This window comes from Colias eurytheme, chromosome 14, assembly GCF_061535395.1.
Source record: "Colias eurytheme isolate Ceu_HAF_F1 chromosome 14, ilColEury1 Martin Lab GWU primary, whole genome shotgun sequence".
Classification (NCBI taxonomy): Eukaryota; Metazoa; Arthropoda; class Insecta; order Lepidoptera; family Pieridae; genus Colias; species Colias eurytheme.
Genome location: NC_142993.1, coordinates 612,523 through 631,375, shown reverse-complemented (window position 1 = coordinate 631,375; position 18,853 = coordinate 612,523). Strand labels below are relative to the sequence as shown.

At 35.2% G+C, this 18,853-nt stretch overlaps 2 protein-coding genes and 1 long non-coding RNA gene across 3 annotated transcripts; 2 read left to right on the top strand and 1 right to left on the bottom strand.

The window, feature by feature from the left end:
- The first annotated feature begins 3,095 nt into the window (after positions 1–3,095).
- On the top strand, positions 3,096–8,040 carry LOC149902663 (uncharacterized). Its single transcript, XR_016457482.1, has 3 exons — positions 3,096–3,193; positions 5,591–5,669; positions 7,965–8,040. It is a non-coding gene; the product is annotated as an uncharacterized LOC149902663 (long non-coding RNA).
- Positions 8,041–8,864: 824 nt separating this feature from the next.
- On the bottom strand, positions 8,865–14,625 carry LOC149902662 (uncharacterized). The gene is made up of 7 exons (XM_090109574.1): positions 14,093–14,625; positions 13,516–13,722; positions 13,319–13,414; positions 12,397–12,492; positions 12,105–12,203; positions 10,736–11,842; positions 8,865–10,027 (listed from the first exon to the last, which is right to left on the bottom strand). Exons 1-7 carry the CDS (start codon positions 14,142–14,144, stop codon positions 8,865–8,867), a joined length of 2,820 nt encoding a protein of 939 aa, XP_089965700.1. The 5' UTR covers positions 14,145–14,625.
- A 2,294-nt stretch (positions 14,626–16,919) lies between these two features.
- Positions 16,920–18,666, top strand: LOC149902661 (uncharacterized). Its single transcript, XM_090109575.1, has one exon. It carries the CDS (start codon positions 16,947–16,949, stop codon positions 17,799–17,801), a length of 855 nt encoding a protein of 284 aa, XP_089965701.1. The 5' UTR covers positions 16,920–16,946; the 3' UTR covers positions 17,802–18,666.
- The last annotated feature ends 187 nt before the right edge of the window (positions 18,667–18,853 follow it).

The following is an 18,853-nucleotide window of genomic DNA, read 5'->3' as shown; positions in this document are numbered from 1 at the left end:
GATCTTCCCGCTTTTGTCTTGTATTTCTATATCTGCGCATGTGCTGGTACTCCGTTTAACGGTGGAGTGAATCTAAACGGACAGCACAAGGTTATTGGATATGCTGACGATCTTGCAATGGTAGGGGAAACAAAGCAGCAAGTGACAGAAGCTGTGGCTTGCCTCAAAGAAGAAGCCGCAAAGATTGGGCTGAGTATCAACGATACAAAAACGGAGTTTTTAATGAACGCCACATTATAATTATTGTTCATTTTAACACTCACAAGTAATACTGATAACTACAGGCTATTTCAACACGTATTTTATAATTTTAATTAGAAAATTGCATGAATCGCGCGCGTGCATTGAAGTTGACTCGAGTGTTTGTTTATAATAAAGAAGTGGTAACTGGCAACGTCGCGCCGCGCGCGCAATCGCTGTCCTGCCGGGCGGTAAAAACGAACCGGCAACGTTTGCGGGTGCGGCGCTCCGAATTTTGCTACTTTTCCATAGAAAATCTTTTGTTTCACGCGCAGGGCTCTGGCAAAACCCACTCCTATTGGATTTCGTATTAGGAAATGTACTAAATCTTTTTTCATTGGAGCGCAATCGTGAGCGCTCCGCTTCGCGCGTTACATAATACAGTAGGTATTATACAGGTGTATGGGATGATGGAATGATGGATATATTCATTGGTATTAACAGTAGTTTTAAAGATTACGATTGATTTTAAATAGTAATAATTAATGTTAATAATTAAATTAAGGACTATGATTTTATTATAATTATTTATGGGAGTTCACTGCACCAGCGCTCCTTAGGGCAAGCCGCCTCTGGTGATAACGTCTTATTGGTGGCAGCGCTCGAGATGAGACGGGAGATCGGTCCGTCTCTCTCTCGTTATACCTGCGATCGCGCTCGTGAGGTTTTGGTGTGTCACAAGTTTCTGAACATGTCACCCGACTAAAACGATTTTAAAAACGTTATCACGTCAAAAGGGGACAATATTATCCTACTATACAAAAAGTGGGATAAAATCTTCCTAACCTCGTTTTCTGGGCGGGATAAAGTTACCTGATGCTGTTCTGCATCTATAAAAACGCGTTAATGGACCAGCCGCTTACAACCAACGAAATCTGGCAGTGGGTAAGAGGAAAATAAAACAAGATTTTTCCCCACATAATGTGCTAGAAACAATGTTAAAAAGGTGCCTTAAAAAACAAAATTCCTTACAAAGTACATAATACTTCTTGCAATTCTATCGGGCATAAAGATTTAAGGAACTATAACTACATACAGGGTGTTGTACACATTTGGAAGAAGCAAATCATTTATTTGACGAGACAGTGCGACACAAAAATATATTAAAAATATTAAAACGTAAAAAATAAACAGTATGGTTTGTTTTTCGCCGCCTCCTTGGTACAGTGGTTGACGCGTGAGTGTAGTACCGAGGTGTTCTGGGTTCGATCCCCGGTGGAGACGAAGCAAAAAACTGTCTGGGTCTGGCAGGAGACAGAAGGCTGATCACCTACTTGTCCCTAAAGAAAAATCGATCAGTGGAACATATGTATAATGCATCTGCCCCTTACCCCACTAGGGGACATGGGACTTCACTCACTACGGTTTGTTTTTCAGGGATAGAATTTAGCTTTAAAAAACCTAGAACGATGAAAATTCTGTCAATTTGAAATAGGATTATTTTAACATATAATTTGTTGCACATTATAAAATTTTGCAAAATTTACTGGTGTGTACACTTTACAAAATGATTATGTAGATAATTTAGATTTTTACTAATCTTATCATTTAGTTAGATCTTTAGCCTAAGTAGCCTCCATTAATCAGATGAACGATGAAAATGTATATTCAAAATAGGCGTACTTACTAACAAGCACATGCAAATAGATTTTTTTTTATCAGAATTTATCTCCCTTCCTTGCTACATAACTTGTAACAGTTATTTATAAAATGCTATTTAAATCTCATAAATTCACACACACTTCAATCTTGACCCAACTTTTTTTGCCATCGAAAGTGTTCAATTTCCTTAACAAAAATCAACATCGCAAATCGTAAGTTTCTTCTTTACAAATGTATGCACATAATTGAGTGTGGAATATTTTGCGCGTTGTTTTGACACGGAGATATTAGAATTACAAAGTTTACGGATCAACACACCCATTTATATGTCCTTGGAGTTATGTAGTTGATGCCTTTCGCCCTGGGTACGATTCCCGGGGCAAAAAATGTTATAGAAATTGTTAGGTTGGTTAGATGGAAAGATTTTCTTTAATTTTTTCCTATTTTTTGGACTATAATGTTGATTTTATCGATTGAATTATACGGATTATAGTTAGGTCTAGATGTGGTTTTCGTTAATTTTGAAATGATTGCAAAAAAAAAACATTTTTTTATTTTATTTTTTGTTAAAAAATGGATTCAATTCTGAAAAATTCAAATAATTCGTAATGTGTCGCATTAGAAGTGCCGATGAAATGGTAATGTGAGTGTAAGGACTACATTTCGAGTAGTAGCGAATTCGTTTTTGTAAAGGATACGCGTTTACTGTAGGTTACAGTTTTCTTATAAATTATATTGCCTAAATATCAAGTTGGTAATAGGGTTGGACAATATGTGATGGTGAGCAATTTGATTAACGATTTTTTTTTTATGTAAAAATGTGGGGAATAAGGAATTATTTCTATTTGGTAGTATAGTATTTGGAGCTTCAAAAAATTTACGTAAATAGTAGTTTATGTAAAGTAGAACGAAAAACTAGTGTTTTACTACCAGTTTTAATCATTTGGGCGGGACGAGTTAATTTTTAATCGTCGCCTCCTGAATCATAGTTTATGAATTTAAAAATTTAGAAGGACAGACAGAGAGTTCGGTGGGTTGGCTAGTCAGAGAGTCACTAGAGAGTAATTAATGTTGATTAATCAACGAATGTTTTGTATAGTAAATATTATAACGTCAACATACAATAAAATTTATAATAATATTATATAATAATTAAAATAAAATTATATTTATCTGTAAGTGATTAAAATGTATTCTTTTGGAAATAAATGTCTTTAACCGTTAAATTAACTGTTTTTATTCGCATCAGGTTCACACATGTTACGGCGAGGAGCTGGGGTTCGATTCCGACGACGAGGGATACACGCGGGAAGCGCCCGACGAACCGACACAACCGCCCGACACGTCAGAGGTAAGGATATAACACACATACAACTGCTTATGTAACAAATATACATGTAACAACTATATACATACATAGTTGTTACTGTAAAGTTAGTTGATGAAGTCAATAAATAAAATATTGACTGACTGGTTGGCTTAGTTGGTAGTGGCCCTGCCTTCAAAGCCAGAGGTCGTGGGTTCGATTCCCATCCGGGGCAAATATTTGTGTGATGAACACAGATGTTTGTTCTGTGTCTGGGTGTTAATCTATACAAATATTATAAAGAGGAAAGGTTTGATTTTTTGTTTGTTTGTTTGTTTGTATGAATTGAATAGGCTCCGAAACTACTTGGCAGATTTGAAAAATTCTTTCACTGTTGGAAAGCTACATCATTTCTGAGTGACATAGGCTAGGTTTTATCCCGGAAATCCCACGGGAACGGGAACTATGCGGGTTTTTTTTTAAAACGCGGGCGAAGCCGCAGGCGGAAAGCTAGTTATCTATATAAGTATTCATTTAAAATTATATATATGTATGTTTATCAGCCATTTGGTTTCCATAACACAAGCGAAAGCTTAGTATGGGATCAGATCGTGCCGTGTGTGAAAATTGTCCTGAAATAATAAAAATATTTATTAAATAAAAAAGAGCATGTGTGCCGAGCACATGTGTCAGAAGTGAAACTTATTTGGCAAGATTCAAAGATACCAAAATCGTCGCTTTCAAGCAAGCAAACTCTGTAAAATGATTAGATACTGATACAATTTGTACTATTTTTGTATTATATTTTTTTGTTATAGTATGTACTTGGTTTGTGCAGTGTTGTAAATAAATAAATAATTTCCGAAATCGTTTGAGAAGTAGTAAATCAATTGATTTAGTTACCTTTATCTCAATTAGGATAACGTCGCTAATTTGTTTGGACACTTTAATCTATACAAGTTTTTACAATCGTTATGCGTCATACAGATACAGATAAAATAATAAAATCTACATTTTGAGATATTACTGATTCAAAATAATTGAAATACGTTTATTATTTTTCTCGTTAATATATGAAAGTTGTATAGAAATAGCTTGTGTACATGAGTTTTCTTTTATTTATAACTAGCTGCGCTTCGCGGTTTCACCCGCGTGGCTCCGCTCCTGTTGGTCTTAGCGTGATGATATATAGCCTATAAACTTCCTCGATAAATGGGCTATCTAACACCAAAATAATTTTTCAAATTGGACCAGTTGGACCTAAAATTAGCGCGTGCAAACAAACAAACTCTTCAGCTTTATAATATTAGTATAGATTAACAGAAATTTTAAGCGTACCTACCTAATTTATGAAATATTCTACGACGCGACGTTCCAAACGACAGAAACAACTTTTTTCACTATTTTTATAACAATCGGCAATATTACATTTATTAAAACTTTAGACACTATACAATAAGCCATATTCTTTCAATTTACTATACTGAAAATACAATTGGATCATTAATATCGTACATTCGTGCACCTGTTGATACACTATCAGTGTATCAGTGATTCAGTGATAATACAACGAGCGATAAACATTCGCAATGCTGACATGGTGAGGATCGGGCGTAAGAGAAAAGTTAGTAAATAATAATATTATAAATAAAAATGTGGTTAAAGTAAAAATATTAAATGTTCGTCAGCTCCTGGACTAGGTTACGTGTGTGTGTGTTTTGTACCGATTTACTTATTGTTTTATGTCAGTTTTGTGTGAAATTGAGGAAATTAGGGTATTCAAGGCATGTTGGACAAAATATTGAATAAGTTGTAAAATATCTCAAGCTTTTATGTGATTTTAAATGTGACATACATATAGAATTGATACATATGGTCAAGTTTTTTACATTTTATTTCATTGCATACAAAAAATAACTGTTTTAATAATTAACTATTTTAATAATAATTTTCTTAGTATGACTAATGAGTTTAGTTGTTGTGTAAGCTTTAAAGGTGTTTAAAGTGTGCATTATATTTTATGTGAGTTTAAAACATTTACTTATTAAAAGAACCGAATGATCATTCAGTCTATCAATCAGCAATAGTTCAAACTTCAATCGGTTAACGTCTGATATACAAGCCAATCGCCCGGTGAATAAACTCAAAGAATAACTACAAAAATACAATAAAACATATGCATTATTTTGGAAATTGCATATGCAAAATGTACATTGTTCGACAAGATAGTCATTCTTTTCAAACTTTATTGAAGTGTGCTTTAGGCGCGTTGAGACGAAATTTCTAGGTCGCATCATGGCAATACCGTCACGTCATAGACTGAGGCGACAATTTTTTGTATCTTTGAATCTTCCCAAAGACGTTTCACTTCTGACACGTGTGGTCGGCACACACGCTCTATTCGTTTCAAAGTTTAAGTAAGTAAAAACTATCGGTTTACAGGAGGCGGTCGATTCGTCCATGGAAGTGGGGGGGATCGACTCGCGCGTCAGGGACCTGAGGGAGCTGTCCCCTCCATTGTGTAAGTATTTATTATTAATACGCCCCGGCTTCGCCCGTGATACATATTTCGCAATAAAAGGTAGCCTATGTTCTTTCTCAGGGTCTAAAGATTATCTGTGCCAATTTCATCAAAATCGGTCCAGTAGTTTATGCGTGAAAACCATACATACATTTCTTCTTTATAATATTAGTATTGATATTTATTTAATTACTAGCTATGCCATGCGGTCTATCCACATTAATATCATAAAGAGGAAAGATTTGATTGTTTGTTTTTATTGAATATGCTCCGAAACTACTGGTACGATTAAAAAAAATTACCATTAGAATCCTACATTATCCCTGTCGAACATATTATAATATGTGAAACTAACTTTTATTAACGCACTAGCTATACCCCGCGGTTTTACCCGCGTGTCTCCGCTCCTGTTGGTCTTAACGTGATGATGACCTTCTTCGATAAATGGGCAATTTAACACCAAAAGAATTTTTCAAATCGGACCAGTAGTTCCTCAGATTAGCGCGTTCATACAAACAAGCTAAGCTTTATGTTATTTGTATAGATTTAATTACTACCTTTCCGCCCGCGTTTTTTCAAAGAAAAACCGTCATTGTCACCGTTACTGTGGGATTTCCGGGATAAAAAGTAACCAATGTCTTATTCCGGGTTCAGCTACCTACATACCAAATTTCATTGTAACCGGTTCCGTAGTATTTGCGTGATAGAGTAACAAACATCGTTACAAACTTTCGCGGTTTATTATGTTAGTAGGATGTAAAAACATCGATGTATGACCCGCTGTTTCACCCGTATACAAAGGCAAAGTAAAAATTTCATGCTCTTTGATCCTGGGTCTACAAATATTTTTAAATATCATGCAATGTGGTTTACAACCTATCACACTAATAATTGTATTTAATGTTTGACATTGTCCAGTCTTACTATATGTATAGGGCAATTCTTTTAAACGATAATAACAGTGAACATTACTTGGAATTTAGCCACAAAGAAAGCTTTTACGATACAAAATATGCAATGTAACAATGTAAAAAATATTCTCTTTGAAAAAGCAGTTATCTGTCATTTATCATAGGGTTAGTGTTCGTGTTTATAATCTCTGAGTGAAACTTCATTCATTCATTCTTTTGATAATTATTTGAATAAATATCTCGTTATACTTTTTCATAATTCCAAAGCTCTCAAGTAAAAACAAAAGTAAAGTGAATTTGTTAAGAGCAAATGTTAAAAATGTGCTCAAAAATATTAAAAGAAAGCTTAGAAGACATTTTTATAGCTGTCGACAATTTAGTTGTTGGATTAAGGCCTACAGGAATTGTGGAAGGTGTTCCAGTAGTCAATAATTATACTTCTATGGGTATATTTTTGTCATTTTTCATCCCCACAGTTCCCTATTTATAATTAAGTAATTAACTGATTTTAAACGCGATTTATTAATTACTAGCTGAGCCCCGCGGTTTCACCCGCATTGCTCCGCTCCTGTTGGTCTTAGCGTGATGACATATAGCCTTCCTCGATAAATGGGCTATCTAACACCGAAACAATTTTTCAAATCGTACCAGTAGTTCCTGAGACTAGCGCGTTCAAACAAACAAACAAACTTTTTCAGCTTTATAATATTAGTATAGTATACATATAATATAAGGAACTGCCGTTTCGAACACTTTATAGCGAGCGTCGTCACGTGGTGACTGTAAAGTGTGAAATAAATAAAACCGTTAAAAAATCTTTAATTTCTTATTGTTTAATGCTCGCATAAGATCAAACAAGAAAGTAGGCTTGTTAAAAAAATATCGATACATCGAATTTTAATTCGATAAATCGATATTTTTTGCCGATATATTGTTAACCGATATATCGATATAAAATATCCATATCGAAAATTGTATCAAAAACGATATCTTGGCTAAAGTCGCTAGAATCCAAAGCCGTATAATGAAAATGAAAAAATAACTGTATAGTCTATGACTTTTTTGTTTTGTTTAATAAATACCTTCGTTTCTATTGAGATATTTGTACATTAAAATAATTACATTTTGTATAAAAATTACAATTGATATTATTGCGCTAGGCTAGCCTAAATACACTGTTATTTTAAAACCACAATTTTTTTTTTTTTAATTTTGCCGATATATCGATATAGGTATCGGTAATTTTTCCGCGATATATCAATTCCAATATTGATATTTTATTTAAATATCGATGTATCGATATATGGATATTTTTTTTCACTTTCGACATCCCTACAAGAAAATACTAGAAGAGATGTTAATAAATTTTGTGACGTTGTTCAAGTGACGAACGGCGATGACGGCGACGCGCTGCCCACCGACATGTCCGACACCAGCGAGAGTGAGCCCGATAGAAACAGGTATACACACATAATAAAGTGACCACAAAGATACACATAGACGGACAGACAAATGTATAAACGTGCGTACACAAATATACAAGCTTACCCTAAATACTATGCAAGACGAAGAAAAATATTTATTTATTTATTATTTATTTAACCATTTATTGTACCAACACCATTTAACATTACAGTATATAATATAATATAGTTGTATAGATTCGAGGTAAAGTACAAAAGGTGACCCTATCGCTTAAAAGCGATTTCTTCCAGGCCACCTAAGGTAAAGGATAGATATATGTATATGTATGTGAGAGAATCATAACAGAGTAGTTGTTATGTGGCTATACCTTCCTACAATAATGTACTCTAAGATGTACAACATAATGTCGATATTGAATTGATATGAAATGCATGGGCTTACGGGCCATGCTATGGTTTATATTCCTTGAGTCAGTAGCTCGATGATATAGTCTCGGTCAAAGACTACTATGTATATACGGACATAGACAGGCAAGTCAGCCATTTTTTTTAAACTTCAATACACTGCCATCTCGTTTCCAGCTGCCGAAACTTTTGAAATCTATATAGCTATACGCACTAGGTACGTATCTATTCTATACATTTCTGTTTGGTAGGTACTTGGTATTCATGGTGGAAAATCTCGATTCTGACGCCAAATTAAAACTTAATGGCTTTTTTGCACAAAATTAAATATAAATACGTATGCAACAAAAAAACTGAAAAAAATTGGCGCCACAACCGAGAAGTTCCACCAAAGAAATGAGAAGTAATAAAGAAACCAGTATTTTTAAATAATTTATTGCAAATAAACAACAAAATTATACATTTAATATCATATCATTTTGCCTTTTCCTCTTCCTTCCTTTATTTTTCAAGTAGTGCCTGTTTGCTTTAACTTTCATAGGGTCATTATTATCCCAAAAGGTAACTTTGCCAGCGAGAATATTGTTGATTTCTTTGCACCAAGCATGAATGAAGAACATTGTACTTTTATTTATAATGTACTCACACAATGCTTCCTTGTGTATAGTGCAAGTTAAAAAGGTGTTAGTAGAAATGTTCACACTGACTATCAGCTTTATATAATTTAATAAATTTTTTTTATTTGAATTTTCTTTGAGAATTTCAATACAAATATGTTCTACTTGGGCAAAAAAATCAAACAATGTTCTTGTAGGATAGCACAACCAGTTTTTACCCTCATATTCTTTCATTTTTATGAATTTGTGGAAAGTTTGTAATTCCTTTTCTTCCATATTATTTGTGCAAGTGTCGCAGTTTTTATATATATTTTTTTTTGCAAGTCGTGCTATCCATCCACTACAATATCCTATTGCTGCGCTTCTCTCAACATGTTCGGGAGTTTTGCTCATTATTAATTTATCTGTATCTACGTACTCTATACATAAATGATCATTATTAATTTCATCTTCACATTCAGCTGATATCATTTTGTCTACGGGTTTCATTAAAAAATGTTTTAATGATTGTAAACATACACTGTCGTCTTTTTCACAGTTTGAACCAACTGAATGTGAAGATGAAATATTATTAATTAATAATGTTTTGTAAGCTGCTTCAAATGCAGACGAAGTAGGCATAATATTACTGCAACCGTGAGCTCGAATTGCCCCAAAAAAATTCTCCAAAGCATCCTGATTAAAGTTGCGCAGCAATAGTGAGTTTGTACCTTTAGAGCTTAAATATTTAGCAACTGCTTTAAACCCCTCTATAGTTTTGACCCAGCTAGATAATGAAGGCACTACTCCTTTATTATATCCATTTATAAATTGCATTGATTTAAGAATTGGCAAACTTTCGTTCCACAATTTGTGGTGAGGTGAGGTTGGAGTTACGGCAGACCTATAGATTTTTCCTTCCCTCACTTGGCTGTAACTTCCATTGACACTATCAAAAAGGTCGTCGAAAAACATCAATAAATCTGCTGTGTCCAAGCAATCTTTGTCAGTTGCCCCCGATTCTGTAATGAAACAAAAATATTTATATAATAATTTTGACCTACTTTACGTAAGCATTGGAGGTCGCTGTTTTGGAATGGAATCAATAATCATCTTAAAAAGCTTATAAGAAAGGTTCTGAGAGAAATAAAATCCGATTTTTAAGTGATGAACTCAACTGATAAATGTATTTTATAGGTATTCACAGACATAATTATACAATATCAGTTTAGACATATATAAAAGTCAAACATAACTATCTCTTAGAGATTTATTTTTTATTTAACTTTATTAGGAAGACCAACAGGTGTACAAGTACCTACTATAAATAATGATATAGATAGTAAGTATGCATGTTTATTAGGGGTAACGTATTTTTCTATGGAATAAAGAAATCAGTTTATTACAAACCAGTTCAGTAGGTTAAATGATTACACTCTTTTCGTACGACACCCACAGGAAGAATTGTGATGGACCGTTATAAGTTTTACTGTGTGTCCGATTCAAAATAGATCCACCCTATGACTTCCAATATTTGTCGTAACAGCTGTGTTCTACTTAACACCCATAATGTGTGGAGATTATAGCTAGACCCTAAATGGTATGATCACCTTCGGGACCGTGCCCAGCAGTGGATTATTGGCTAATGATAATGATTCTAAGCCACAACCACATAGCAATCAGAAGATAGCATTAGATTAATGTTTAATATGTATTAAAATGATAAATACCTGCCATGAATCCAATGGCTACTCCAACAGACTTGCTGAATACTTGTGTGCAGTGTTTTACCCTCATCTTCGGGATTTTGTCCGGCAACACGTGTTGGGCTGTTAATTTTGGCACCAGCCTGACGCCTTTATACCCAGGGGCTCTATTGTACAAGGCCACAATGTGGTCCCATTTTGCGATGCATTCCTTGCCCTTCATTTTGAATTTTAAATTTTTAGAGATTAAATTATTTCTGACCCCTTTTAACAGATGTGGTGGATCAAAAATATGATATATTTTTATATCGCCCACTTCGAAAAATTCTTCTTTGAATTCTTGTCCATTTCGTATGTATTTTTGCTTTGTTTCATTTTTTAATTTGTTGATCGCTGCAATGTTGGAGGCACCTTGATCGCAAACAGTTGCGCAAATTTTTAGGCCCGTTTCGTGAACTTTTTCGACCACTGTTTTTATTTGTTTTTTTAAATCAACCGCCTTTGTGCTTCCACTGCAATAATAAAAAGCCAGGGGTTGCTTATATTTTTTTACGACTCCTCTGATCATAAACACCAAAACATGATCACAATACTCAGTTGTGCATGTTTCACCATCATCTACAAACCCAGTCATCTTGCAATTTTTTTTGTCATATGACACACCTGGTCCGATTGCCATCTCGTCAAATAATAAGGCACAATATTTATGCGATTCGGGCATCTTATTAACTTTCTTTTTTAAATGTTCAAAAATAATGTCATTAATTCCAGTTGTCAAAGAAATTTTGGACAGCAAATTTTGTAGGGTTCTCCTGCTAGGTAGCACACACAATTTGCTCAGTAATCTATATGATTTTGGTGATGGTTTGTACAAAGACAATGCTAATATTTTTTCATCTAATGTGAATCTTCTTCCACGTTTTTTCTTCCCACTTTGTGTGACTTGCATTTGGCAAAATATCTTTGCAGTCGATGACATTTTCTTTGAAATGATGCCAAAAGCTGCTGTTTTTGTAATTTTTTTGGCCAGAATATATTTATTTTTGAAAGCAGCCTTTGTCTTCTCAGACTTTTTCAATTGCTTGAGAAGCTTTTTATATTCTTGGTGTTGCGCCAAAGATACACCCATATCTGTAAAGTACATTATAATACTTTTATTTTATTTATTTATAAAGAGAATAAACATTTTTCATATTTGAACGTTTAACTTATACAATAAATGCTTTAGTTGTTTTTTAAATATGACTTATAGCCAAAAATATGACATAAACAGTCTAAGAGCGTATACGCTCTAACAACTATTTTCTGTTACATCATTTTCGGACAGTTAGCGTCAAAATTGAATGATTCCCTTCCAATCACCCTATGTAATTCTTTATTATTTAAGTCATACCTTTTAAGCGTATTTTCTTTTGCAGCTTACTGCATTTGGAATTAATTACTTTAAATTGTTTTGGTTCTCCTTGTGTCTCCTCGTTAATCTGTCCTGGTCCTGAAAATAAATTTTAATTTATTATTTTATGCCACCAACAACATGTAGGGTTCATCAAAATAATAGGGAGTCCCATGAAGTATAAAGAAAGTCCCAAATTGTTTAAACGTTTTATCGCGGCGTCATGCAGGGGGGCTGGCAAAGTGTTGTCATAAAGCTTTGATAACTATGTTGAGTAGAGAAAGGTACTAACCTGATATTAGATTATCTGCCTGAATCTTTTGAGAATCTGATGTAGCAGGTTGGATATGTTCCGTAGGTTTGTCTTCAACGAGGTGTTCTTGTAGACCTGAAAATATATATTATATATCTTATTTTAAGTTAATATCTAAGTAGCATATTGCCGGGCTATTAAAATTGCTAATATTATAACTAGCAGAACCCTGACCCCTGTGGAGCCTTTTTATTCAAAGTTTTAGGGTACTATAAATTTATTACTATATTTTATTTTATTTATTTGGGATAACAAACAGTGAAGTATTTATTGATAGTTACATTGTGTAAAAAAAAATACATTAGGTTAATGCTTAATTAACTACATTATCCAAAGATTACTAAAATTAAAATGTTGAAGTTATAGGAATTTGTCAGTGTTTATGTTGTTACTAAAGTTGTATTCGACAATGTCTCAAGGACTGAACTTCGAAATCTGTTTGTAGTTAGCGGAAATATATTGGTATTCATAAATTTACTATTGTTGGATTCTAGCATTTTGCGCAAAGGTGCACGCGCACCGGGATTTGTCCAGCACCTCGCGGTGTAGTACAGCCTGCGCGCACACACTAGTATGTGTGTAGCCTATGTTGTTGATCAAGTCTGTACACTTATATTTGTTATGACAAAGACCGTGCAGGAACATTGCCGAAGGAAGAGTGTGCCTGGACTGTAGTTTAATCATCTTATGCTTACATATAAAAGTGCGTCATATGAGATTTTTGGCTCTGTAGCATCGATGATGCATTGTATGAAGAAATTATTAAGGGACTCTAATTTAATTTTGCATCTTATAGTTTATTCAAAAACTATTTGGTCCAGTTATTTTAGAATCTAGAGTAAAAGCAGGACTTTGTCACTCAAAGCTATGATTTGTATATTCAGCGGAGAAAGATACTAACCTGACATTAGACTATCTGCCTGAAACTTTTGAGAACCTGATGTGGCAGGTTGGATATGCTCCATTGGTTTGTCTTCAACAAGGTGTTCTCCTAGACCTGAAAATATAAATTTATTTTAGGTTTAGGCAATATTGACATAATATCTATATAATATTAAGTTGCTTAGTGATATTTATTGTATATTTTTAAATTATTACCTGGTATGTGCAGAACAGGAATTGCCAATTTGCATAGTCTGTTCTTTGGATATAAATGGACATTTTCAAAATGTTTACGACAAACACGTCTATTGTTATAGACAGAAATAGGGTCAGATGATTTTATTTCTCCACCGATGTTGGAAATCCAAGTTTTAAACTTGTCTGCATTTGTTTCCGGATGCGGAAATCGATGTAGAGGCATACCTGAAAATGAAATAATGAAATTGTTTCAAATAAATAAATGCAAATTATTATTACATGCAGTATCTATTAGTAAAATGACATATTTAAATACCCCAAAAATAACCCACTGACCTGACCAAAGAAAAGTGAGGCAACGGAATGGCTATTTATATGCCCATCTGAAAGCATGGGTCATCAGGTTCTCTTGTCCTAGCCAGCTCGAAGCAACATCACAAATAAACATATTGTTTGTCCGTACGGAATTCAAACCCACAACCTCTAGTTTAAGAGTCCTAGGCTCTAACCGCTACACCACTTAGGTAGTCTAACCTGGTATTTTAAAAACTCAATTTGGTCTGTATTTATCTAGCTATAATAGGTAGATACTTACCATCTTCTATAGTCACTGGACATCCAGGTACACAGCAAGATTTCTGTGACATGATTGCAGTTCACTGTTCACAATTATGGGTCCAAACTGGCCTATGCTCACAGGAATTTCACAGTTGCAGTTTACTGTTCACAATTATGGGTCCAAACTGGCCTATGCTCACAGTAACTTCACAAGTTCTTGTTCTTCTGAAACGACGACGGAGGACGGTTGTCAACTCAACGCGGACGTACGAAGCAGTGTTTTACGCGGCACAGCAACACGGAGGAACGAATGTTCAACTCAACGCGGAGAGACACACGGAAAACCACCAGAACTTATTGCAAAAAAGAAAATGCGCAAGAGCAAAACACGATGTTGTGCAAATAAGACACATTCGCCATTTGCAATTTATCTAGTAGTGTTGCCATTATACAAAATAATATTTTCCCCTTTCTAATAATTGACACCTGTAAAAAACAATTAGGAAATGAAAAAATTCTCCAAAAAGTTTTATTTCATGTCTGTTAAATTGCATTTAGTGATAGATTGTTTCTCATTTGTCGTAAATTTTTTTTTATTTACTAGTGACCTCGTAGTAAACTCCCCAAATAATGGCTAAATATTTTAGTGTAGCAAAACTCAATTTTTAGTACAAAAAACTGAGGTACAGATGGCGCTGTTCAGATTTAAAAATGGATTTTTTAATTAATTCTAAGTTGCCATAGCATGGTCTCGGTACTACCATCGACCGCGCAAGGTGTGCACACTGAGTCATTATTTAATATTATTTCACATATCTACCTAATTATAATTAATTATGAAGAGTTATTTAAATTCTCCGACAGCAGCGGTGGGATCGGCACTTATTACCCCCGATTTGCAAGTGAGTGAAACGAGTGATAGTGTTAGTGAAGTTCAAGAAGAAATAGATAGTGTTAATGAGGTTCGAGAAGCACCAGAGTTTCCACCAATAAATCGTGAGAATGTTAACATAACAACAACATCATGTGTTGTGTGTGGGTTTTTCCAATAAAGCATCATGTCGTGCGCATCCCTGTTAAAAGAAATGGCAGATACACTTCCCGAAACGAAATATTTTGTTTCCGGGTCTAATGCATAAGTAAGGAAGACCCACTACGAGGCCAGCCTTCATCTACCTGTGTGGACATTATTTTTAACGTGAAAAGAAGCTAAGAAGCGAGAGGAAATACCTTTTCGAGATATGGTATGGTAAAAAAGGTGATCGAGTTTCAACATACATCGAGTGCTCCACTACAAAGTTGGCGCTAATCGACCGGCTGAGAACGGGCTGGAACTATGCGAATATAGTAAATTCGTGGTAGAAGGTATTGCAGATGACCAGGTATGATCTGATTTATTATGATACACGCCGATTGATTTTGTGGGTCTTGATAGACATTTTGGCACAAATCAATTAAAGCGTCGCATGTTGCACATTGTTTGCTATAACTGTGTGTTCACATGTCATTACAAACGTGACGGTAAATCTCGCCTATGAAACAAAATCAGTTAGTTTAATCATTAAGAATAACAAAGGTCCGTTGAATATTTAAGAAAAAGTACAACAACGCACTTATAGTCATAAATTTGGTCACATAGAAGAGGTTTGTTTTTCTAAGCAACGGGCGGCACGCTCTTTAAGAAACAATACCCTGTTAATGTGTGTTTACAGCACGATACCCTGCTTACAGTCACAGATGTTGCCGGCGTTAAGTTCAAGTGCCTTATTGACAGCGGGTCCGATTGTTTTTTTTCTTTTTCCTTTGTAAAAGGATAGCCGCGGATAACATGACCAGGCCTCTAGAGTTTGTATACACTCGCGTAACAAGAATTGGCACTGTATCAACCTATTCATTCGCCCGTACAACATTACCTATAACTGTTAATGATGTAAATATTATGAGCTTTGGTTGTTGTAGACTTTCGAGTACTTTCGGGGATGAAGTAACAGGTTGAGATGTTTTTACTAGAGCCGGACGTAGTTTGATTATGAATAACAATGGGAGTCAAATTATTCGTGAATATAAAATAAACAATATTTGTTTTTGCGGAAAGTAATTTTGAATCTATAGACACGGATTTAAATGATTTTAATGATTTTCATCGTGTCAGATCCATTATTGAAAGTAAAGCACAAATTTTGTGAAATGGGAATAAGACTTGTGAATACAACCCTAGCACAATCTACAGTTCTTTCAACATTGATAAGGTTTTGTAATGCCCTTGTTGTTAACCAAGGACTAGATAAATTACATGACTTCATAGCTACTTTTTATAATCAACGATGTTCTCGAGTTTTCAAAATCATAAGAGGTTACATTCTTTTGTTTAAAAAGAGTATTGAAAGTCTCGCATGCGCAGAGTTTTCATTTAATTGGAATAAATGCAAATTGCTGTTGCAATATTGAATAGGTATTCACCACAAGGTTTCATAACATCGAACGGTAGACTTGTTAGATAAAAAAAAAAAATAAGGCTCTTGCTGAAGCATTACTGTCAAAAGAACGTTAAAATACGCGAAATATTTTAGAATGATAAAAAAAAAGTGTAGGGACACACATATGCAATTCGCTGACCGAGCTTTTGTATATGTGTGCGTCCACATTGTTTCCCCGACGCTTTCTACATTTTATTAGAATTATTATTTAGTAGTGCTCAACGGCTAGTTCTAACAACACATATATTGTGAAGAGTAATAAAGTGATTAAAGGAAAGGCATTATTATTTGGGCAACCTTCGGGTACAGAAGCACTACTCGACATTGGTGACCCCGACAAAGAACAACAAGAAATTATAATAGAATAAAATATTATTTTGACGAAGATTTATTAGAAGAATTTAAATTTTAAATATGACGATGCCTACATCAAACCTTGGAGCGATGCCGTCGTCGGAAGTTTTCGCCGTTACAGTTTCGTCCCGGATACCAGATTTTTGGGTGGACCAGCCGCGTGTGTGGTTTTATCGTGTGGAAGCAATTTTGGCCCCGCAGAAATTAGGTGACGAAAGCAAATTCGACTTAGTCATATCTAAGTTACCGAAAGACGTAATAGTACAAATCACAGATTTTTTAGAAAAACCGCCGGACACAGACAAATTCCAAAAATTAAAAAATAAACTTTTAACATTATTCGAGGATTCCAAAAACCGTCAAATAGAAAAACTAATTGGAGAAATGGAATTGGGAGACCAGAAACCCTCCCAACTATTGCACCGGATGCGTGACCTGGCCAGGGACAAAATTCCAGATGATACACTTCGAGTTTTGTGGCAGGGTCATCTGCCACCTACAATTAAGGCCGTCCTAGTGGTCACTGAAACAAAAGACCTTAACAGCCTAGCAGTGATCGCCGATAACGTCGCAGAAGCCACACGTTCCAATCAGGTGGCGGAAGTTAGACACAGGAGTTCCAGTCACGAAGACGTTGAAGTAGCCACCCTTTCAGCGGAATTGGCGAAAATAAACGTGCGCCTTGCTAACATCGAGCGCTCGCGATCACGAGCAATACATCGACGACCAAGAACACCGTCACGCAATCATCGAGAGTCGTCAAGGTCATCTTCGAAGCGACGTCGTCCCGGCGGACCCGACTGGTTGTGCAGCTACCACTTCAGGTTCCGGCAGCGCGCTCACAGGTGCATCCAGCCGTGCGCGTGGAAGAGGAGCCCCAGCCCCAGCGCAGCAGCCGCCCAGCCGGAAAACTAGACAGGCAGGTGCAGACTACGGCGGAGGTCTGTACCATCACGCCGTGCAGCCGTCTCATGGTAATAGATTTAAACACTAATTTAAAATTTTTAGTAGATACCGGTGCCAATGTTTCCGTTTTGCCCGTATCTAAAAATCCATTTAAATATCATAAATTATGTCGATCAGATCTTAAATTATACGCTGCTAACGGTACAGAAATTGCAACTTATGGCATTAAATCAATTGTTTTAAACCTTAATTTAAGAAGACCGTACCGTTGGGATTTCATTTTAGCAGACGTCAAACAGCCAATATTGGGAGCTGATTTTTTAACACATCATAAATTATTAGTTGATTTGTATCGAAAAAAGTTAATTGATCAAACTACCGATTTACATGTATTAGCCTCCTTAGTTTCGTGTACGCAACAATCGCTGAATTCTGTGTGCAAAAGTCATCCGTATTACGATTTATTAAATATGTTTCCGGACATTACTAAACCGATGTCGTTTAAAGAAACTACATCGCATAACGTTTTACATTATATAGAGACGAGCGGCCCACCTATTCATGCTAGAGCTAGACCGTTACCCCCGGATAGATACAAAAAGGTGAAGGAAGAGTTCAGGGTTATGCAAGAATTAGGTATCTGTAGGCCTTCTAAAAGTGCTTGGGCTAGTCCGCTTCATATTGTAGTTAAAAAGAATGGCGAGTTAAGGCCGTGCGGAGATTATCGACAGCTCAACGCAATAACAAAGCCCGACAGATATCCAGTTCCGCGATTACACGACTTTACTTTTATATTGGCTAATAAGAAAATATATTCAAAAGTGGACATAAATAGAGCCTATCACTGCATAAAAGTTGCCCCATGCGATATAGAAAAAAAAACCGGTCAAGTGCGAGTCGGACTCGCGCACCGAGGGTTCCGTACAAACCTGCAAGCTTAAAGATATTATAGACCTGAGTATTTGGTATGAATTTCAATTTAATACCTCTACGCGTTTATGAGGAAATGGGTATTAAGTTTAAAATTATTAAAAAAATATATTATGTGATGTAACTAAAAA

Bases quoted from the DNA above. Each gene is read 5' to 3' on its own strand.
- LOC149902662 (XM_090109574.1), bottom strand. From the start codon at position 14,144: ATGTCACAGAAATCTTGCTGTGTACCTGGATGTCCAGTGACTATAGAA. The intron at 13,415-13,515 runs GTAATAATTTAA...TTATATTTTCAG, and splicing joins TCCTGTTCTGCACATACCAG to GTCTAGGAGAACACCTTGTT. The intron at 11,843-12,104 runs GTATGACTTAAA...TGTACTTTACAG, and splicing joins AAAGAAAATACGCTTAAAAG to ATATGGGTGTATCTTTGGCG.
- LOC149902661 (XM_090109575.1), top strand. From the start codon at position 16,947: ATGACGATGCCTACATCAAACCTTGGAGCGATGCCGTCGTCGGAAGTT.